This window comes from Trichosurus vulpecula, chromosome 3, assembly GCF_011100635.1.
Source record: "Trichosurus vulpecula isolate mTriVul1 chromosome 3, mTriVul1.pri, whole genome shotgun sequence".
NCBI classification, from domain to species: domain Eukaryota; kingdom Metazoa; phylum Chordata; class Mammalia; order Diprotodontia; family Phalangeridae; genus Trichosurus; species Trichosurus vulpecula.
Window position 1 is genome coordinate 181,760,227 of NC_050575.1, and position 24,333 is coordinate 181,784,559.

Below are 24,333 nucleotides of genomic sequence, written 5' to 3' on the forward strand. Positions count from 1 at the left end.
CCAGACACCGTGCTGAGTGCTGGGGATACAAAGAAAGATAAAAACATAGTTCCTGCCCTCAAAAGCTCATACTTTAGTAGAAGAGACAAGCGCAAGATTTATATGGAGTAGATGGAAAGTCATCTCAGCAGCAGGGAAGGCACTAGCAGCTGGATGAAGCAGGAAAGGCCTCTTGAAGCAGGAAGAATGTGATCTATGTCTTTAAAGGAGACAGGGAGACTTTGGGAAGGCTTAAGCAATGAGGGGGAACATTTGGGGAATGAAGAACAGATAGTGCAAAGACACAGAGACTAGAAATTCAGAACATGTATGAGGTACAGCCAATAGGCCAATCTGGCTTCATCACAAACTATATGAAGGGTAGTTAGAGGTAAAATAACAAGACAGTAGGAATGGGCCAAGTATTTAAATATTCACAGTACCCCAAATCTTTTTGTACCCAAATGCATTAGTGTTTGTGGTGTCTGAGGCCTTGTATAGCTTTGTTGTCTAGTCTGCCACACACATGTTCTCTAAGGATATACTCACTCAAGACACGAGTGATAGGCATGAAGGAAAAGCAGGAACCAGCCAGGAATACCTTGGTCCCATAGCTGCACTGCTCTACCATGAGAAAGGTTTATCCCTCTTTTCTCTGCAATCACAGTAGAGCAAGTCATCCTTATGAACATTAGCAAAGAGGCCCCAATATTTCTCCCCTTGTATTTATCGTTGACGGTGAGCAGCAATGTGGAAGAAAAGCAGTGACCTCCATAGGGGTATTGGCAACAGTCACTGTAATCCTGTCATTATCAATCAGCTGCTTTGTGCTCTCTCTGTCTCTGTTTGTCTGTCTCTGTCTCTCTGTCTCTGTCTGTCTGTCTGTCTGTCTCCCTGTCTCTCTGTCTGTCTCTGTCTGTCTATTTCTGTCTCTGTTTTTCTCTGTCTCTGTGTCTCTCTTTCTATCTCTCTCTTTCCCTCTCTCCCTGTCTCTCTGTCTCTGTTTCAGTATTTCTCTCTTTGTCTCTGTCTGTCTGTCTCTGCGCGCGCGTGTGTGTGTGTGTGTGTGTGTGTGTGTGTGTGTGTGTGTGTAAATGTAGCATCACCTTTGAATATTTGCTCATGCTCTTTTCCAATGGTTGGAATACCTTATTGTTTCCTCTCTCCCCATCCTCTTTGCCAGTTGTCCCAGGCAGGTGGATTGATTTATGAGCTTGGAGTCTAAGAGTTTGGGTAACCCACCTTTTGGATTAAGAAGAGGTACAAGTGAGAACAGCTTCCCCTTAGCCTTAGGTCTGAGAAGACTCAGTGACCACTCTCTGCCTCGCCACTCCATAAAATCACCCCACCTGGAGGTTCCCAGGTCTGAGAATCCCAATGGCTAAGGCAGTTCTTGCCCCTAGGGTTCAGGCCTGAGTTTCTTGTGAGTCTCCTTGCAGATAGTTAACTTAAGCCACTGACTATGCTTCATAGCATCCTGACTTACAAGGCTGGTTCGGCCAGTTAACATTTCTGGGCTTTAGTTCACTCATCTACAAAATGAAGGGGTTAGACTAGATGACCACTTAGAGCTCCATTACAGATCTAAATCTATGAAGGAATGCAACAAGCATTTATTAAGCACCTACTTTTTTCCAGGTACCATACTGAGCATTTTACAAATATCTCATTTGATGCTCACAGCAACCCTGGGAGGTAGGTGCTATTATCATCCACATTTTACAGTTGAGGAAACTGAGAGGAAACTGAGACAGATAGAGGTTAAGTGCCTTGCCCAAGGTCACACAGCTAGTAAGCATTTGAGGCCAGATTTTTACTCAGTTCTTCTTAACTTCAGGCTCAGTGCTCTGAACACTATGGTGCCACCTAGCTGTCTCTGACCTATGATATTGCGATCATTTCCTTCCAGACCTAGGGCAAGACTGACCTCCAGAAAGCCTTCACTGACCAACCTGTGCCATACTGAGACCCTATCTCTGCCAGACCTTTTATGTGGCTCATTAGTTACATAACAATTGCTAACATTTATATAACACGTTACATACATCACTTGTAGCTATATATTGTACTATGTGATCTACTTATGTTTCCCCATTTCTTCTGTGTTTGACTTATCACCCTAACTACAAACTTGACACTCACCAATGGTAAGGACCATGTCCTGAACGACATTTATATTCTCTGCACAGAATTGAACATAATGCTTTGTACAGAGCAAGTACATGGTGAATGAATGTGGAATGGAATTTTTAATAGAAGGAAGGAATAAATGAGAAGCATTTATTAAACACTTACTATATGCCAAGCACCATGACAAGCACTGGGGAAATAAAGAAAAAGTACCGTCCTACTCCCAAGGGGCTCACTTTAATTGGGAGAGACAACACATAAAAGAAAGTTAAGCTGCAGGGAAGATAGCAGGGTCCTAAAGTCCTAAGGATGCAGATGTGGAATGAATGGCAAGGCCCAGGGGATCCTTAGGTTATACCAATTGGTCAGGTAGTTCTAGGTTTCTGCAAGATATAGGGACAGGACACATGATAAAGCCTGGAGGACCGTAGGAAGCAGTATCACGGAAGGTGGCAAGACCTGGTGGTTGTCCATCTCATCAAACTAAATAAAGTTGATATTTCCTATCTCATCCAAGCCACGGGAGCAGTCCAGCAGGGCCAGATGGGTCCTGAGCAGCCCAGAACCAGAGGAGAGAATGAGGAGAAAGAAAAGGTGCAGGGCATCATCAGCGGTTGTGGTTTTCTCCACTGCCCAGAAGTCCTCTGACCACAGGCCTTGCCAGGTATGAATTGGCTTGGTCTGCTCTGTTGCATCATCTCCCCTTTGCCCCCAACTTGCCTTGCTCTGACCAATGACTTTTAGATTCTATGTACCATGGCAGGAGCCTGGGCAAATTATTACCTTTTGAGAAGTATTATGATGTAGTGGAAAGGACCCTGGAGTGAGAAAGCCTCAGTTTGAATCCTGGCTTTACTATTTACTACCTATAGGACATTGGGCAAGTGACTTCTCCTCTCTGAGCCTCAGTTTCCTCAACTGTAAAGTGAAAGTGTTGAATTAGATGATCTGAATTAGAGGCAATATGGTCTAGTGGCTTGGGTTAGAGCGGGACCTCGATTTACTGGCTTGAATTCAAATATGAATTCTGACATTTAACAGCTGTGTGACTATAGGGAAGCCATCTAATTTCCCTGATTCTCAGCTTCCTCGTCTATAAAATGGATATAATATCTTAAGCACTAGGTTTCCAGGGTCACTTTAAGGTTGAAGTGAGATAGTCTCTATAAATGTTTTGCAAACTTCCAAGAATTAGGTAAAGCTTAGTTGTTGTTACCTGCCAGGCATTGGGTCATATGTGGTAAGGACATCTCTTCATGTTGGCTGAGAGGGGTAAATTGACTTTGGTATAAAGGCCTTTGTTTCTGAAGGCTCTAAATGAGAGGAGGAGCAATTTGAGGTGAAATGAAGTGGGTCTGACAGTTATAAGGCCCTCGAAAAGGCTCTTAAAAGTCCCATGGTTATGTGCAATGACTTGTGCGGTTTAAAACTCCCCATTGACTTGTTTTGGTTAGAGCTGCAGGGCACGCACATACCTCCAAACTCCTTTGCTTTTAAGGAACCAACCAAGGGGAGAAAACAAGATAAAATACCAGGGGGCTGTCCCCAGCAAGGACCAGGGGTGAAAGTACCACAGCCAGCCTTGGGGTGGGGGGCTGGATGAGACTTGAAAGGTCATATGGATCAGCCCCTTTATTGAACAAATTAGGAAATTGAGGCCAGGAAGGTTAAGTGTTTAGTCCTATATTCCCTACTTATGTTTCCAAATACACTTCTCTTTCTACTGCCCAATGATGCTGCCTAGCCTTCTACTACCTCATGCTATCTAGTGTCTTTATGTGGTTCCGCCATGGACCAGGTACTTCATACTCTGGTTTCTAGCATCTCAATCTATAAAATGAGAAAGATGGGCCAGATATAAGGACCTAAAATTCCTTATAGCTCTATGACCTGTTTCAAGAATACATCTTGTTTCTATCTCCCATGGGTAGGGACATTCCCCTTGTACCCCTAAATAGTGCCTAGTACAGGGTTTTGTAAACATTAATATCCCTACTAGACTGTCTCATTTCTGGGATTTTGAAATCCCTGGTCCTTTAAATGATTGAACTTCCAAATCCACTCACTTGATATTTTCAAAACTTGAAGAGAGTCACATAGGCAATCTGGTCCAAATAGGGAGAGACCTATTTTTGGCTCCCTGTGTCCACATCTAGTATAGTTAATACAAATTTCATTAGAAGGGCATTTTCCCGTAATTGTCGGGTTTGGCCCACTCATTAAATTCTAGCTCCTATTCCTTTCTTGTTATTTCAGTTTGTTTTAATTTAGGCAGCTGGTCATTTTGGAAAAGGAGATGGAGAGGTTATGGGAAAATGGCAAGGGGGGGGGAGAAATTTCATTTTTAAATTTTGCATCTTGAACAAAGGAGTCTAATAAAACCCTCAGAATGAAGCAGATTTGAACAATGTATAGCAAATGGAGAAGAATTGGGAAAGGGGAGGGAGAAGGTCTGAGAAGTAAGAGGAAGAGAAATAAAAAATAAATTCAGAAAGGTGGCTGAGGGATTTGGAAAGCAGCCTGAGAGATGAAGGGAAGGGACTTAGAAATGTGCCCTCACCTGGCAAGGAAAGAAGGACTATTCTTCTCCTGTTCTCTGACCTTGTAAGCTGGGGCCACAAGGTTCCTGGCCATTTGATGCAGTTTTTGCACATTAAGGAGCACAACAAAGAAATTCAGTATATTAATTCAGGAGACTAAAAAAAGTGAACTTTTCCCCCTTCTCAGGTTTATCTAGAGGCTCAGAGGGTGCCTGTGGGCTGAGCCCCAACTCTGACAACAGTGCAGGTATTTTTAATACCGTAGACAGTCTCTTTTTAAAACAAGCTGTCAGGAAAAATTAATTGCATAAAGTTTAAATCAGTGTTAACTATTTCCTGGTATAGTGCAATCCTTGGTGCCATCCTGCTCTTTGGTATATGCCTGTAAGGGGCAGTGGAGGGAATTCCATGCACTGGAGTATGCCTTTGGTCATTAGTTTCTCTTCAGCTTCTTTCCTCCCATTTTTTACCAGGCTCACTATATAGCTCATTTTTGCTTAAGAGGTTATTTTCTTTAGGTAGTAGGAGGATGGGAGAACAAGAGCAGCAATTGTTGAAGGTGAGATGTAATGGACAGAGCACCAGAAGCAGAATAGGAACAGTTCTGGCTGTTCTACTTATGAGTTGCGTAACTTTGGGCAAGTAACTTAATCTATCTGAGCCTTAGTTACTTCATCTATCAAAAAGAAGGGAATGGACTAGATGTTGTCTAAAGTCTCTTTCAGTTCTAACATTCTCTAGTTCTAGGTGGTCCTCTGGTACAGGACCTGCTTATTCTTACAGGACGTTTTCAAACAGACACCGTCAGCTGTGCCAACCCATTACTAAGTGAACTCTGCCCTGGATTCTTTGGAAACAGAGAGAAAGCAAGGGCTTTCACTAATTCACTTACTTCTCTCTTCCCTCCTCCACTCCTTCCCCTGGGGTGAGGCTTTACAGAGAATGAACATCAGACATCCCACAAAAAAATTCTATGTTTCAATTAACTTTTCCTTCAGAGATAGTACCTGGGAGGAATTAAGCCCATTAGGCTTGGCATTTCCTGGGACCAATGAACATCCTCTTCTCCCCATTTATTTTGCAGCTTTGTTCCTCTCTTCACTCCTCCCCTTTCTACATTTTGGTCTGACTTAGAGGTAGGAATAAAGAGAGGCACAGAGACTGGACCTGTGACTTCATTCATATTGGAAACTCCAAGATGAAGAAATTCCATTTACCTATGCAGGTTGACACCTCCTTTGCAACTGAGTCTTTGACTGGAGTTGCCTAGAGCACTTAAAGTTTAAATGACTTGCTCAGGATCATACCTTCCTCTGCAAACTGTAATTAAAAAACAACAACACTACCCTTGTCTCTGGAAAAGGCAATGTAAGTTTGCCCTACTGTCCCAACCACCATCTCTTCTCCTTCCCAGACAATACCGTCTTTTCCTGATGATTACTCCCCTAGGTGTATTGTCTCCCCCATTGGAACGTAAGCTTCTTGAGGACAGGGATGGTTAGGCTTTTGTATTTGTATTTTAGTGCTTGGTTCATAGTAGACACTTAATAAATGCTTTCATTCATTAATTCATTCTTCCTTCTGCTTCACCCTCATTACCCAGTCACTATTTCTTCTTTGGGGTAACTGGCTAGATTTGTATTTATATTCCAGTTCTTAAGTGGACAGCCTACCACTGATTACTTTATCTTTTGACCCTGCCAGGTATCCAGTGGGCTTGAGTGCCATAGTCAACAAACACTTGTGAAGCACCTGTAGTATTTAAGGTGCAAGAGATTTTTAAAATACACAGTCTTTCTTAAGGATGTGATACACAGCACTGACTTCTTCAACACAACATATAAAATAATAATTTAATGTTTTCTTGATGAGTCAGGGTCACTGTTATGAGCATCCATTATTGTACTACTAGGCTGTATAATACAGTGATATCCTCAGAGAGTGTGTAGGACTATTTTCTTTTACGCTAAATGGCCCAAACTGGTTGTGCTTTTTATAGTTTCTTTTTGTCTGCTTTTTATAGCTAGTCTGTGTCCTCTCCCTACATTAGCTAACACATTTCTATGCTGTCCACATGCTAAAGCAGAACTATACAAGAAGGAAGGCAAAAGGTCTCATAATTTTAGGGTTAACTCAAAGGAAGAAATCTCATAGTTACCACTTAGAGATGTCATAGCAACTAGCAGTCCCTCCCACAATCTGCCTTCATTTCTCCCATTAAATTCATAATTCTAGGCTATAAGGACTGCTCCTTGAGCCAGGGTGATGATTCTGTGTTCTTATGGAAGAAAATTAAACTCTCAGGGATAGTCCATCTATAGGAAACGCTAAGGAAGGGTCCTGGAAGATGGCTTTGGTGCAGATGTAATCCCTTTCCCTTGGTCCCCTGTTAATAAATACTGAGATTCAGACAGTCCATTTCCTATTGTTCACATCCTGTTAGGCATTAAGCCTAAAGTACATGAAATTTGACATGAATTTACAGTATTTTTGGATGAACACCAAAACATCTTGAATGGCTGATGCAATGGCCAAAATTGAAATGACCCAGACACGCATGTGCTCGTGTCTTAACTCTATGGTAACTGGGACTTGGTTTTCCTTCCTTCCTTTCTCTTCCTCCATTCTTCCTTCCCTCCCTCCCTCTTTCCATCCCTCCCTCCTTCCATTCCTCCCTTCCTTCCTTCTTTTCTTCCTTCCTTCCTTCCTTCCTTTCTTCCTTCCTTCCTTCCTTCCTTCCTTCCTTCCTTCCTTTCTTCCTTCCTTCCTTCCTTCCTTCCTTCCTTCCATCTTGGGTTTAAAACTCAGGCAGATTTAAAGTAGAACCATTTTTAATTACCAGGGTACAAAATGGGGAACTCCTTTAGCTTCTTAAGAATATGTTACCTCTAAAGAAGTCAAAGGAAAGTTTGCTGAACTTTACAAATCAACTCACATTTGAGTAGAGAATGAACTGAAAATGTTTTGGCCCTATATACTTTCTTGCAAGTCTTAATGTCAGTTTTTTTTTCCTACCACCTATGCACCTTTACTATTCAACTTATCTCAGGACTTCAAGGACCACGATTTCACTATTGCGGGCTCTTCCTCTATCAATGTGGATGCCGATACCTTTATGCAATGGGTTGCTTTGTGCATTGATCATTAGATTTGTCGCTTTGAGCATCTCTGAACTTAGACTGTTCCTTAAATGGTATGCACACAGTTTGTTGTTCTCTCAAAGCCTTTCCAGCTTGGTAAGACCTGGAAGAGCTAGCATTTTGATCCCAGGTCAAAAGCATGCTGTGATGATGCATCAGAGTAGGCTACAAGTGGAAGATCTCTCATAAACTATTCCACAACTGATAAATGGTCAAAAGCCATGAACAGGCAGTTTTCAGATGAAGAAATCACAGGTATCTATAGTCATATGAAAAAATATTCTAAATCACTATTGATTAGAGAAATGTTAATTAAAAGAACTTTGAGGTGCCACCTCACACCTATCAGATTGGCTAATATGACAAAAAAAGGAAAATGCTGGATGATGGAGTGGGCATGGGAAAATTGGGACACTAAAGCACCATTGGTGGAATTATGAACTGAACCAACCATTCTGGAGGGCAATTTTGATCTATGTCCACAGGGCCATAAAACTGTGCATACCCTTTAATCCAGCTAATACCACTACCAGGACTCTATGTCAAAGAGATCAAAGAAAACGAAAAGGATCTATTTGTACAAAGATATTTATAGCAGTTCTTTTTTCAGTGGCAAAGAATTGGAAATAGAAGGCAAGCCCATGAATTGGGGAATGGCTAAACAAGCTGTGGTATATGATTGTCATGGAATACTATCATGCTATAAGAAATGATGAGCAGCAGGCTTTCAGGAAAAACCTATATAAAGACTTAAATAATCTGATGCAAAGTAAGCAGAACCAGAAGAATATTGTACATAACAACAAAATTGTATGATGATCAACTGTGAATGATTTAGCCATTCTCAACAACAGCGTAATCTAAGCACAATTCCAAAGGACTTAAGGTGAAAATGCTATCAACCTCCAGAGAAAGAACTGATGGAGGCTCAGTGCAGATCAATGCATACCTTTTTTAACTTTATTTTTCTTTGTCTTTTTTTGGGGGGTGGGGGAGGAGTCTGTGTTTTCTTTTATAACATGACTAATATGGAAACATGTTTTGCATGAATGCATATGTATAACCTATATCAAAGTGTTTGCCTTCTCAGTGACAAGGGAGTGGAGGGAGGGACAGAGAATTTGGAACTCAAATTTTTAAAAAAGAATATTAAAAATTGTTTTTATATGTAATTGGAAGAATAAAATAAAAAAGTTAACTACACTAGTGTATTTTAGAATCTTGAGTTGTAACTATATCATTATAGATTTTGAAAGCTATCATCACACTATGAAGAAATTCATGCTTGGATCGTTCTTCAGGCCTTTGTTTCCTGGGAGCCTACTTTACTGATCTTGGGTTTAACGCTCAAGTGAATTTATACAATTCAAGATAAATTCTTTTCCTCTTCTGGAAAAGCTCACTGAGCCTCAGTTTGGTCATTTGTAAACTGAGAGGGTTGGATTAGATGATGTCTAAGGTCCTTTTAAGCTCTGACGTTTTGTGATTTTGGAACCCTCTTGATTTCCACTCTAAGACAAAGACCCAAATAGGGCTCCCTTGTTATAGTCTAAAGCTGTCATTATTGAGTCTTGGAATAGAATCCTAATATAGATGCTTAGAATCCTAGAATAGAAAAACATAAAAGAATCCTAGAATCAGATCATGGAAACCTTCTGCTAACATCCCCAACCACTGATACTGACATGTCCTGGGGAAAAGGTGCTGTCAAAGATGTAGCTATTACTGACCTCATGGCATAGATCATCACCACTGATTCTCTTTAGTATTCTCTGGGCCCATGACCTTGAACAGATCTGCAGCAAAGCCTGGCACATAAGATATCCCCAGGAAACACACAGAGGAATACACTCATAGGCACACAGGGACAGAGAACCAGGATTACACCTGAACCATGTAGCTGCACCACTCCCCCATGATGAAGTTTTAACATCTCCTCTCATCCTCCTTCAAAACTATACAGTTTTGTCTTAATAGTATGAATGAAAAAAACATTTATTAAATGATTACTATGTGCCAAGCACTGTGCCAAGCACTGGAGATACAAATAGAAATGCAAGATAATCCCTGCTCTCAAGTAATTTACATTCTAATATATAGAGACAGCATACACAGTAGAAGTTCTTAACCTAGGGACTGCGGCCCTAACCAAAGTGATCATTTTTTGATAACTATTTTAATATAATTTGTTTTTTATAGTACTATGTGTTTTATTTTATGCGTTTAAAAACATCACTTTGAGAAAGGATCCAAGGACTTCACCAGATAATGTCAAAGGGATGCATAATGCACAAGTAAAAATGGTTAAAAATCCTTGACATACAGGAAGATGAGTTGCCATGCAGATGGAAAAGCCCAGCTGTCTTTAGGGTACAGCAACAAAATGGCTGGCAATATATTTCCTTTAGTGTCATTTCTATTGATAAAAATTGTATCTATTCCTGGTATTGAGCTATTTGACAGTGCCAAGGATTCTGGTGTAGATAAATTTCTTTCCTGGACCATCAGTAGCTATGACTGTTGAGGAGACAGGCACTATAGCGCCTGCAAAAGCAATTGTTAGGTAAGCTTTGTATAGGGGCTGCTTCCTAGGATGATAGGCTCAAAATAGGGACATTAGTCTGGGGAGGGTGGTTGCTATTTCCAAGGCCTTTGTGTGGAGGATTCTAGGTTGCCTCCACTGGGTGTTGAGGCAAAGTAGTGGTGGTAGTGTTTTGGTCCTTCTGGAACATGCAGATGTCATAAGGTCTCCTGGCTGTTTTATGAATGAGACCTTCCATCTCTCAGCTCTGGGCATTTTTCTGGCTGTTCCGCCTGGCTAGAAGCTCTCCCTCCTCTCCTCTGATTACTGACCTCTTTCCTTTAAGTTCCAACTAAAATCTTACCTTCTACAGGGAGTCTTTGCCAACCCCTCTTAATTCCAGTGGCTTCCTTTGCTAATTATTTCTTATTTGTCTTATATATAGCTTGCTAGAAACGCATATATTTGTTTGCATGTTTCAATGTAAGACCATAAACTCCTTCAGGACAGGCACTATTTTTTTGTCTCCCCCCAGTGCTTATAACAATGCCAGGTACACAGTATGTTTATTGATTGATCTTGAAAACCAGCAGTGAAAGCCCTGCTTCTCCTTGCTTTTCTGTGATACCTAGCCTGAAAAAATAAAAGCTAGGGCCTGATGGTTACTGTCTTCATCTGCCTACCTTCCTTACCCTGCAGCTCAGTTGCCCTGTTTTCCTTGCTATAGTAAAATCTAGAATAGAACCCTCAAATAATAGATCTAGGGACCTTGTTTCATTCCCCTGCTTTCAGGGGTAAATGTCAAAACCATCTAGCACTGATGATCATCTATTTTCCCCTTGAATATCCCCAAGGATGGACTCCCTACGTTCCCTTCATTGGGATGTTAGGAATGCTACAATGTTGCATCCCACCATAGTGAAGAAGTGGACATACTGAAACCACCCAATGCCACTATCTAACTACTGAATTAATCCATCTGTTGGTGTGAATAGTGCCTGACTCATTGTAGAGGCTTAACAAATGCTTGTTGATTAACTTCTGTTTAACAAGAGGCCATAGGGTATATAGTACCACTAAGAATTCAGGCACCATCTTTGCCATCAAGTAACCAGTCAGTTCTTAGCTTTTACATTATAGGAATCTGTCCTGTCAGATTTCAACTTATCTAAAATAACAAATCTTTTCTCCTCTATCACCTTGGATACTTAGTCATCACACAAGCAAATCCATTAAAAATAGACCAGGTAGCACACTGACTACATAAAACCCCACTACACTCATCATTTACATTAGCATACATGAATAAATACCTCAGAGGGCTACATAATAATAACCACCCTTATGTTCTTCATATCCTCTGCAAAGGACTTCCCCATTTATTATTGCACTCCTCAGTTCCCTCCTCAATGCCTCTAAGGAAACCCAAACAGAAATCAGTCAAGACAGGTACCATCAGAGCAAGGACTGGGATGTGAGGGATGGAATCTCAGCCCTGGGAGGGACCCCAGAAGTCATCCAATCCAACCCACACTTGACTATGAATTCCCTCTATAACATCCCAAATAAGTAGTCATCCAGCCTCTACTTGAATACCTTTAGTGATGAGGAATCCTCTACCTTTGTAGATGGCCCATTCTACTTGGGGACAGCTCTGTCAAGAACTTTTCCCTTATGTTGCACTAAAATCCTCCTCTTTGCAATTCCTACCCATTCCTCTGCTGGGGCAAGAAGAAAATGCGTAACATGGGAAACATCTATGGACTAAAACAGTTAAGAGCCATCCATAAATATATCAAATCAAAGCAATCCAGAAAGAGGGCAGTGGCATAGCTCCTTTGATATTCTCTGAATTGTTTTTCTGGGTCAGTCAACTCAAATCAGCTGAGTTCAAGGAGGGTAAGCAACTCACTCATGGTCAATGTTAGCAGCAGAGACAGGTCTAGATCTTCTTGCTCATATGTTTGTATTTTCTCTCTAGTTTGCTTATATGAGCATTTTTCATATCAAATTATTTGTGAATTTGCATATAGCAGACAGTTTTCTTTTGTAATTCCCCAACCTGATGCTAAAACATTGTGCTGGGGACACAGTACATGTTCAATAAATGCTCATTCAATGAGGGTATAAACGAATGAATGGATTCTCTAAAGTAGGTTGGAACAGGGAAAGAAGCATGGATTGTAGAGTACCACAAGCCAGCAACACTGAAAATGATGTATGGCATCATTCTTGGAAACTAGAACTAAACAATTTTCCTCTCCTCATGTGGAAACACATCTTAGCTGTCTTTAGTCCATACTTAATCATGTCAGACCTTAATGACCTGCTCACTAGCAAAGTCACAGTTCTATTGATTCTGTGTATTGATTCTGAGCAGGTGAAATACTGGCCATGCATTCCTTCCAGGCCCTTTGGAATCAAGGCATATACCACATGCTGCTCGAGATAAACTTGCCCTGGGTTTGTCAGAAGGTGTCAAGTTTATCCTCTATAGTCATTGCCACCTATTCAATGATGAAATCGCCATAACTCTCACATGAGCTGGGTGGACTTATTTGAAGAAATTGATGATGGAGAAAAAAGTATTTGAGAAAAATCAGTCATGTTGGTTTGATTGCTGCTAGGTAACTTAACCTACCAAGCACCACATGCAATTTTTTTCTCATTTAGTGTTGTGGAGCTCTGTGTATTATGCTTAGTTATACATAGGCTTTTTATATGTTGGATCAGTTAATGAAAGAAAGAAATTGTTTTCGGTACATTATTAGCTGCTATTTAAAAAAATCCCAAGGTGCTAATTACAAATGGTGATCATGATAACAGGTCTGATGGGATCTCTCTCTCTCTCTCTCTCTCTCTCTCTCTCTCTCTCTCTCTCTTTCTCTCTCTCTCTCTCTCTCCCCCCCCCCCACACACACACCCCTTTGCTAGCTAGTTGAATTACTGTATATACTTGTAAGTAAGGTGCAACTTATTTTTTTAAAGTTATAGTTCAGATTTTCCTCTAATTCAGACTTGACTTGTCTTCAATTAACTCTATTTCCTCCAATGAACTTTCAACTGTCTAGTAAGACTCAGTGTATGCTGTGTTGAAGGCTGGCATCCCTTGATCCCCAGTAACTTCTGTTCTTCCATCTCCTCCCCCATAATTTGATGGACACTTAGGGAATAACAAGTCATTTCAGTGTTTTCCTGAGGAAGACATAGCAAGGAAAGTAAATGTGCTGCAACCCAACAATAGCAAACACAAATAACAAATGATGGATTTCAAAATTGAATAGAAAGTTTTATTGTTTGAGCCTTTGGATAACCAGTATCACTGCCCATTTTTCTTTAGCATGAATAATTGAGGTGTGGCTATGATGGGTTTTTCTCAACACACATGTTGGTTGCTGAGTCATTTCAATAGTGTCTGACTCTTCATTATCTTATTTGGGTTTTCTTGGCAAAGATGCTGAGGTGGTTCACCATATCCTTCTTCAGCTCATTTTACAGATGTGGAACAGGGTTAAGTGACTTGCTCAGGGTCACACAGCTAGTAAGTGTCAGAGGCTGGATTTAAACTCAGGTCTTCCTGACTCCAGACTATGCAAGTCTATCCCTTGAGTCACTTGAGCCTACTCTCAGGGGTTCTGCTTGCTAAAAGAACTGTATTTTCAGGTATTCTGCATCTAGGATATGATTGTTGCAGTCTGAAATGGGAACTCACTTTTACAGCCCAGTTCTGGGGACTTCGGGGCGTAGCAGTGGGGAGAGAAGCTATTTTAACTCCAAGTGCCTCGCTATTGCTACATCTGCATACTCTGCAGTTCCCAGCAAGAGTCTCATGAATAGCATTTCGTAGGTAATATATTAGAGATGTTGACTCAGTTAGACCATCTTGAGAGATAGCATGATATAGTGAATCAAGAATTAGTTTGGAAGCCAGGAAGACACAGGTTCTGGCTTTGCCTGTGAAACATTTGTACTATGTGATCTTGGACAAGTCACTTAACTTCTCAGTACTCTAGGCAACTTTTTAAGATGAGAAGGTTCTGTTCTGCTTAGATAGAGGTAGGTTCTGTACCTGAGAGTTCCCTAAAGGAAACAAGGAAACTAAAAAGTATTTATTAGGTGCTTACTATGTGCCAGACACTGTGCTAAGTGCTTACAAATATTATCTCATTTGATCCTCACAACAGCCCTGGGAGGTAGGTATTATTACCCCATTTTACAGTTGAAGAAGCTGAGACCAACAGAAATTAAGTGCTTGCTTAAGGTCACATAGCTAGTAAGTATATAAGGCTAGGTTTGAACTCAGGTCTTCCTGATTCTAGGTCTAGCATTCTATCCACTACACCACCTACTGTGGCAGCAATTAGATTTGAATATCTTTCCCACCCATTTATAGGCTATGTGATCTGCTTACATCACAGGAAGCCTAAGTTACATGGTGGGAGAAGCTTCCTGATAGGAAAAGGATGTTATGTCACAGGAAATGGAGAGAGAGAGAGAGAGAGAGGTGTTATGGCTGCTAATGGCTGCCCTCATGATTGTTAGAACTAGGCTGACTTAGCTGTACTGTGAGTTTGTTTTGGGGAAGACCCCAGCAGGGGGTTGGAGAGGTTTTGGGATGAAGAGGCTCCATGTTGTGATATTCTGTACTAAATGTTTTGGGTTCCTTGCTGGTATGATGAAGTAGACTGACTGGCTGTGGTAGCTAAGCATTTGGTTATGGGATATGGTTCTCCGGTGTCTGAATAAATGGTTTACTTCTTCTACCTTCCATGTGGAGAGTCTCATATACTTTGTGATACAGAACTACACAGGCATTTTGACAATTATCATCTACATTGTTATTATTGCCTTACTGATACACCTACCTATAAAACTTTAGGCTTGGTTTCTGTCCCTAGACTTTTTTGTTCCAAACTAGATCAGGAAGCAATCTACCAAAAGGGGACTTTACATGGAAAATATAGCATTTACATTTTAATGTATGTGTGTACGCATATGCACACCTATTTAGAATCATCAGAGTCTCAGAATTTTAGCCCTGAAAGGTAACATAGAGATCATTGACTTTTAGAATGTGGAGTATGGATAGGACATTAGAGGTCATTTAGTCCAACTTTTTAATTTATAGAAGAGAAAATTTAGAACCCCATGGGTGAACTGACTTGTCCAGGGCTCAGGGGTGGCAACCTTAAAGAAGAAGCCCCAGAAGGACCCAGAAGTTGGGTCCCCAGATTCGGAAGCCAGAACTCTTTCTCCTTCTCCCTGATGACTCCATGCTACCAGTTTGATTTGGTCTGGTTGATGCGCATCACACAGACAGTTCTCAGATACACAACTTTCTTGTTTGGCATCATGTACCTTTGATTCACTGCAGTTTCTCTCTGGTTCAGCTCCAACAGGAATTCTATGCCCAAGAGGAGGAGGGGAAAACAGTCAACACCCATGCTGGGTCTGCTTCTCTCTTCTCTCTATGCCCAGGAACTAATGAGCTCCTAGGCTTCCAGGATTCTCTTTATTCTAGTTCTGGGAACTGGCAGCTGACACTGGCACTACCAGGGGGAGGAATTGAAGACTTTGGTCCATGGCCTGCTCTAAAGGCCACTAAATTTGCTCTTGGGCATAGATCCAACTCTCTGTCTGTCTGTCTCTGTCTCTGTCTCTGTCTCTGTCTCTCTCTCTCATCTGCCCAAACCAAGAATGAGCCATAGATAATCCAAAAATACATTTCAGCCAACAGTTTCAAGCTTTTCCCCTCTCTAAGTCATCAGAGACATGACCAGGGAGACAAAAAGACTGATTTCCATCCTTGTCTCCCAATCCTGACTAACTTTCCATTTAGGAGGCTAGGGAGAAATTGGCCCCAAAGTTGGGAGGACAAAGCAGAAGGAAAGAATCATAAATGATTAGAACTAGAAGGGACCTGAGAAACCAGCTAATCCAGCTCCCCTCACCCATACGAACCCACACCCACAAATTACGAGGGAGGAAACAAAGTCAGAGAGGTTAAAGAACTTGCCTAAGGCCATGGTGAGTATGACATTTTGTTAGGAGTAAGGGAAGTCTTCTGAGTTCCAGGTCAATATGTGAAAAAAAGCAACAAACTAGATTATCCAACCTTGAATGATTGAGAACTGTTGTAACACACACACACACACACACACACAATTTAAATTTTCATCTAAATCACCCTTTGAACCCAGATTGAGCCCCCCAGTGGAGTTTAGAACCAGAAAAGATAATATTAATAGCAGTTTATGTTAATGTAGTACTTTCTGGTGTACAAAATTTTTGCATAATTATCTTGTGCTTATAACAAACTTATGAAGTAGGCATTGTAAATATTATTATTCTCATTTAACAGATGAGAAAACTAAAACTTGGAGAGGTTAAGAAATTTGTCTGTGGCCATATAGCTAGTAATGGCATCCTTCAAGTCTTATAACTTTATGTCTAATATTCTCTCCATTATATAGATCAAAGTGCCTTGTGATGAGTTAAAACTGTAGCAGAAAGGAATTAAGTTAGCGAGATTTAGGGAGGGGAGGTGTGCTGCGGTGAGACTTTCAGATAGAGTGGAGAGTTGAATCCCTATTTCTTCTAGAATCAAATATCAACTCTTCTGTTGCCATTTAAAGCTCATCATCTGGCTCCTTCCTATCTTTTTGGCCTTCTCCATTACTTCTCTCCATGAACTTTATGGTTCAGTTACACCAGTTTATGTGCTGTTTTTCACACACAGCAATGCATCTCTCACCTCCATGTCTTTGCACTACTAACCTCCATACCTGGAGTCCTACCCCTCCCCACCTCAGTCCCTTAAAATCTCTGGCTTGTATGTGTATATGTATACATAGACATAGACATAGACATAGACATAGACAGACATAGACATAGACATAGACACATACACATGCATATACAAACACATATATATCCACATACACACATATACATACATATATGTATATATACATTATATATTTTATATTGCATGTATGTATGTGCATATATATGTGTATACACACATATATTATATTTCTTATCTATGTACATCTTGTATTCCCCCAATAGAGTATAAGCCCCTTGAGGGAAGGAACTCTTTTTTTTTCTGTTTGTACCCCTGACACCAAGTACAGAGTCATGCCAATGGAAGACAGTTAATGCCAATTGAATTAAGTTTAATTAATATGGATAGCTTAGAAGAAGTTGTGTTTTGTAACAGAGGGATAGACAGGATGATACCTAGAAAGCTCTGAAAGTGCTCTTAGACAGTGACTTTAAAACTACATTAAAATAGCTACAGGACAAGTTACTTGTCAGTGTATATATTATAGAATTATAGAAATAGAACTAAAGGGAGATAAGATACTATCTTATCTGACTTCCTAATTTTATAGGTGAAAAAGTGAGTCATAGGGAAGTAAAGTGATTTACTTGTGGTCACAGAGGTATGGTCAGATGCTCGATTTAAAACCAGGTCCTCTGACTTCAGATCTAGTGAACACACATGCTCTCTCTCTTTCTCTCTCCACCTCATTTGCCTTCCTACCATTTCTTATTTCTCTCTCTCTTGATCTTTTTCTTCCTTCCTTCCTTCCTTCCTTCCTTCCTTCCTTCCTTCCTTCCTTCCTTCCTTCTTCTCTCCTTCTCTCCCTCCCTTCCTCCTTCCCTGGTTTCTTCCCTTCCTTCTTTTCTTCTCATATTATTTATTTTCCTCTGGGGCCTTCAGTTCTCAGGTCATAAATTTTAGGGTCTTAGGCATTTGTAATAAAAGACCTAGAAAGCTTGCTAGCTGCATTATCAAATAAGCACCCCTCTTCATCTGTTTGGCCTGTCTGCCATTCCCTTCCCGCAAGGCCACATAGCCCATTAAATATACATCTATATTAAGCAATGATTATCCAAGTTGCCCAATGATTTTTATCACCAAATCGCCTCATTTCTAAACATGACTTTCCTTTGAAAGGCCCATGACTGAATCTCATAAACTTACTGTGAGGCTGGTGCTTCTGCCAGGCAGTGTTTGGGAGGAAGCAGCCTTTTCAGATGGGTGCTTTCTTGCATTTCCAAATGTGGCAGTTTCAGAAGGGAGCACATGAGGCAAGGACTTTCAATACCTCCTTGGCAAAGAGGTAGCTCAGTTTAAATATATTCTGAAGATTTCCCTGGATAGTAAAAATGCCTGAAATATTTATTGAGTGGAAAGTAAAAACCCACATGCAAGAAATCCATCTTGTCAGTCAGCCAACCAATCTACAAGCATTTACGCAGCACTGTGCTACAGACACATAAATACAAGCAGGAATAAAATCCCTGACCTCAAGGAGCTTCCTTTCCAATGCGGGGAGGCAATATATAAAAGGAAGCTGAAAGGAGAGGGGAAGAATAGAAAAAGTCCATTTGCAGCCTGGGAAGAGAGCCATCCAATCAGAGGAAGAGGCTACAGTGGCAGGGGGTACTTCTAAAGAGTGCATTCCTGGGCTGGAGTGAGCTTACAGGATGAAGAGGTTTCTGGGCCATGGGAGAGAAAGTCTAGACTAGAGTGAGGCCTGTGAGGAGCACTTTGGTATATATAAAGAGCCGTGGCCTCTACTTAGAACTATGAGATAGCTGGCTTTGGAATGCTGTCTCCAGTCTGTCTTAGTTGTGTGATCCTGTAGGAGCCTCATCTGTAGGATGGTGCTTCTGGTGGTCCCTGTCTCAGAGGCTTATGAAATGAGATAATGTACAGAAAGTGCTTTGTAAAATGTTAAGCTCTCTATAAATGTCAACTGTTAGTATTATCAAGTGGACAAATTGTAAGTAAAGACTGTCTGAATTGTAAAAGTTATCCATAAAGAAATAAAATTGAATTATTTTCCAATACACACAGTGACTTTAAGGAGTGGCCAAGCAGAGGTCTTCCAAAGACCTGTTTTAATAAATAATAATAGCTGACATTTACATAGAACTTCAAAGTTTAAAAAATGCTTTATATACACATCTCATTTTATTCTTGCAATAACCTTATTGGAAGGGAGGAGTAGATTCTGTAGATCTTTTCCTTTTCACTTTTCAAGACTCAGAGAGATCAAGTGACCACACAGTAATGAATCAACTGGTATCAATCTAGGAAGTGTCAGAGCTGAGATTCCAACCTGATCTCCCTTGAAGCGAAGTCCACCACTTTCCCTGTAACGAAGACTCCCTGTGAGTAGGTAAGAATCTTTTTGTACTTAGCACACCGATTGTTTGTGGCAAATATGTACTGCTAAAGTCCATTGAAGTGTCCAATTTTTTCCAATTAAAGACAATAGGCACTGATACATTTAATGCATACCTGTCATTATATTAAGCTTTATCCACATACAAAAAAAATCAGATGGAGCTCTTGACCGCTAGTATTAAGTTCTTCTTGGAGAAACAATCAATCAACAGTATTTATTAAATGCCAGGTGCTGTGGATACGAATACAAAGGTGAGACTGTGTCTGTCCTCAAGGAACTTATATCCTGAGTACTAGCAGTGATAGGACAATGGAGCTCGAGGACAAAGGATATATATCAATTTGGACCAGTTAACTTTAGGGTCAAAATTTTGGAGAGAAGAGTAGGAATGGGGGTGACATGGCCTGGGTAAGAAGGGAAGAATAGAGTGTCCAGAGATTTCAGTGAGGATAGAGAATAGGATTAAGTGGACTGAGGCACAGAGGGCTACGAAAGTTACGGTCAGGTAGAGAAATTTTAGAGTTATTGCTTATGCAGGTGCAACAATTGTAGGTGGACAACCATATCACCATCCCTGTGTGTGACTGAGGTGGAATAAAGGCTACGAATCATGAGAGTTTAGGAGATTGAGGAACTGAAAAGTAAAAGTATTAGAGAGGGAACCAATACATGAACTGAAATCTGTAAGTTGAAGGGCAATCATTGAGGTGGATAGGAAAGGAGTGAGAAATTTCTTCTTGAGAAATGAGGAAGATTGACTTGGGAAACAATAAATGACACGATCTGGAAATGGGTGCCATCTTTGGATAGTGTGAAACTCCACAGAGGAGAGGTTGTTGAATGAATGTGATAATTTCAGAGAGGAGTAAAAAGAATTCCCATTTCTCCTCCTGGCATAGTGTGTATTTATGTAGGGAGGGGGTGAGGGAGGGGATGAGAAAAGGAATAACTAGTACTTGAGAAGAAGGCTAGGGATGCAATATCTCCTGGGGGAGAGCTATGAGGTCTAACATGAACTGCTGTTTCCCGCTCCCCCCCCCCACCCCAGTCCAGACTTGCCTGAGACTTTACTATTATGGGAAGCTCCCAGTATAGAAATACTTTCCACTAACATAGATCCGCAGTTTCTTTGCAACTTAGAGAGTTTCAATAGAGCACTAAAAAGTGACTTGCAGATGGTCACCCAGCTAATATGTATTAGAAGCACAATTTGAAACCTGGTCTTGATTCCAGGGCTGATCTTCTATATACTGTCATTCTGCTCCTCAAGGCTAATACTCAAAAATTAGAGAGGGCAATACAAAGTGCTTTGTTTGACTTCTTTGATAATATTGATCACATTCTAACTGGTACCGTCATTTGTGAATACGCCCTATCCTCCTCCCCCACTCCCATCAGATTGTAAGCAGCTTAGAAAGCAGAGACTGACATTTTTTTCCATCTTTTCATCCCCAATACCAAAGCACAGTGCTTGGTACATAGTAGGATTTTACTAAATGAGTGTTGAATTGTAATCACTAAACTCTGATACAGCAGTTCTGAGAAAGAAGAGGCCAGCCTGGGTTGGAGAGATCAGGGAATGTTTCTTAGAGTAAGTGAAAGTTGAGCTGGGTTTTGAATGGTGAATAAACATTATTCCCCTGTATAGTCTTGCCTTAAGTACTAATTTACTTAGTACAGGGCCTTACATATAGTATCGCCTTAACTAGTCTTCACTGAGTGAATGAATTAATAAATCAACCAACCCACTAGTGAAAGTTCCACCTAAAGCTACTGTGGTCTGAATTAGCACTCAGCCTAGGGCCTTGGTGTATTGCAGTAGGCTGCTTAAGAACTTTTGGGTTGCACTGAATTTAATTTTACTCTGTTTGAGAAGTTGAAAGGTGTTTACCCTTCAAGTTGAAGTGAAATTAACAGGCAAGGCCAGGGTTTGAAATACTTCCAAAGGAAAGCGGCTGCTTGTCTCAATAATGGGCTCTGCAAAGCTCTTTTCTGAGCAAAATCTAGATCAAAGACCCATTCTGGGCACTAACTTATGGAAAAAGTAAAAGTATATCTAGTGGGATAAAGACGTTAATTTCTTGTTCTTCCTCATATTGCTCTCTCGGCTTCTTGTTTTTCCTGGAACTGTCCAGGAACAGGACCATTTTATAGAAACGGAATAATCATCCCCTAACTCATCAGATAGATGTCTTGAGTGAGACACACCTGTAAATAGAAAAAGGGGCACAAAGGGTGAAGGGCGGAGTGGAGGAAAGTGTAAAGAGGACTGAGTGTTTAACCTCGGCGTCAAAGTAAACTGCCTCCAAAAACTCTACTTCAAGCCCCGAATTTGCATTTAAATAATAGTCCTCCACAGGCATTTCGGCCCTTGCAAACACTCATAAATTGGTGAAAAGATCCCTTGTTACAGCAGAGAAAAAGCAGCCCCAGGTCCCAGCGGAGAAATGCCAGCTGTAGGCAGCTGGGAAGCCAGAACCCAGCGCAGCCTCCAGGCAGAAATCCAGGAAGAGAATTGGTGGAGATGTCCTCCCCGAACCCACAACACCTCATACTTCACCCGCCCCCCCCCCCCCCCCCCCGGAGAGAAAGGTTGCAGAGTAGGAAGGTGCAAAGCCCAGGCTCCCATCTCCTACGGTGAGTTAGGTAACCAGGTAGGATAGGAACCGGCTGGGGGCAACCCCATGAGGGAAGTGAGTGGAAACCGTAGTCCTGCTATTTGCTACCTATGTGATCTTGGACGTGTCTTTCCACTCCCCTGGGCCTCAGTTTCCTCCCCTGACAAATGAAGGGGCTGGGTTCGGCGATCTCTAAGGTCTCTTCCGGTTCGAAATCTTTTGATTATAAGCATTCACTCCACTCCAGAGGCCAGAGACTAAGAAGTTGTGGAACACCGAGCGGGGTGGGAATAGAGGTGAGAACTGGAGGACTGATGCCTGACCCCTTCCCAGTCTGTAGCTTTGAATGAGACAGTAAAGGCCACCTTCACTTTTCACTGCCCTTAGCTGTCACCACCGAGCTCTGGCTGCCCCCTTTTAATGTTTCAGTACCCAGAGAACTTTGTGAAAAGTTTAGATAGACTTGGAAAGGACCTTAGGAATTCCTGTTCCAACAGCTTCATTTTTACAGAGATGGAGACCGAGGTCCCAGGAGAAACTTGATTGACTAGGGGTCACACGGTTTGTTAAACAGAACTGGAACTTGAACTTAGCTCTTCTGCCTCCTTACGCAGGGCTCTTTCCACTATAGCAAAATTCCGCAGCTCCCTGTACCACCCCCGTCACTCATTAGAGTGGGTAGAAGGAGCCTACCAGGACTCTACCCTCCCCTCCCTCCCCTCCCTGAGCTCTCGCCTTGAAAGCTACGGTGAAGACTTGAGTTGCCTCTCCTGAAAAAAAGGAATAGACAAGCCAGTCCTCTGTGGCAATAGAAAAGCTCCTTGGGGAGACAGGAGGGGGGAGGAGAGAATGGGGGTGGTGGGAATGATGAAAGTGAAGGTAGGGAGCAGGGACTGTTTCATCTAAACTTTCTATTTAACCCAGAGCCACAGTGCTCCGCATATACTAGACAACATAAAACGTTTGTTGAATGAATGAATGAATGGATAGATGAATGTTATTGGTTGTGATGATGAAGCTGAGAAGTAGGATGGAGCTTCGAGATGAGATGATGGAGCAGGAAGGTTCCCGCTCCCCTTCCCAGACCTGTATAAACGGGAACCGGAGGGCTCTCACCTGCATGACGATCTTCACCGTGGAAGTATCCACTATCGTAGTACAGATGAGGCCGTTGGGGTCGCCATCTGTGCTGGCGTTGTGCTGGCCCATGGTGAAGAGCATGGGGATGGCCAGCAGGAAGGAGAGGAACCAGATGCAGCTGATGAACTTCTTGGTTCGGCTCCTGGACATGATGCTCTTGGCCTTGAACGGGTGGCAGATAGCCATGTAGCGCTCCAAGCTGAGGCTGGCGATATTGAGAGCGGTGGCGTAAGTGCAAGCATCTCGAAGGAAGTAGTAACCCCGGCACACGGCGTCACCGAAGGCCCAAGGGTGGTGGACCCAGATGAAGTTGTAGAGCTCGATGGGCATGGACAGCAGGAGGATGAGGAGGTCAGAGAGGGCCAGACTGGCCAGGTGGTAGTGGACTGTACTCTGCAGGTTTTGCAGCGACTTCTTGCGCACCAGTGTGAAGGCAGTGACCGAGTTCCCCACCGTGCCCACCACGAATAACGTCAGGTAAACGGCGGTGACCAGCACCTTAGAGTAGATATCTGTATTCACGTCCAGGTCAGTGTCTGGGGTGAGGAGCCGTTCTGACGAGTTGGCAGTGCTGTTGCTGTAGCCCGGGGCCAGGAGTGCCCGGTCCCCCACTCCACCCTCCGACGTCTCCAAACTGAAAGAACCTGGTTCTGTCCGGCTGGGGGGCGCGGGTGCGGTGCTGTTGAGGCGCATCCTGGCCGGCGGGGCTGAGGGAGAGAGGGCCGTCCAACCTGGCCGGCAGGAGGATTAGTAGGCAGCCGCGGGAGAGCCCAGCCTGCCTTGCCTCTCTGACTCTATATTCTCGCTACTCTCAGAGATCACCGCTCTCTCTCCTGCAAAACCTTTCACTGTCAGTGACTGGGGGCAGCTGGGTGCATCCAACGGCGGGCAGTGGACAGCACAAGGTAGGGAGCCCGCAGGCAGCCCCCAGGTTCTGCTCTCCTTCAGTTTTTCCAGTAGAATAGTGCTGCCAAAAGCCCAGAGTCTTTGTCTGCTGTGAAGCGGACTCGGGCGTTGGGCTAGTCTTCGCACTCCCAGGCTATGGGTCCTGCGCTACGC

At 42.2% G+C, this 24,333-nt stretch overlaps 1 protein-coding gene across 1 annotated transcript in view; it reads right to left on the bottom strand.

The window, feature by feature from the left end:
* NTSR1 (neurotensin receptor 1) overlaps positions 1-23,967 on the bottom strand; it is a 130,751-nt gene extending 106,784 nt beyond the window's left edge. The window contains exon 1 of the mRNA XM_036752256.1: positions 23,251-23,967. Within this exon, the coding sequence (XP_036608151.1) occupies positions 23,251-23,967 (717 nt within the window). The remainder of the gene's footprint in view (positions 1-23,250) is intronic.
* Positions 23,968-24,333: the final 366 nt, after the last annotated feature.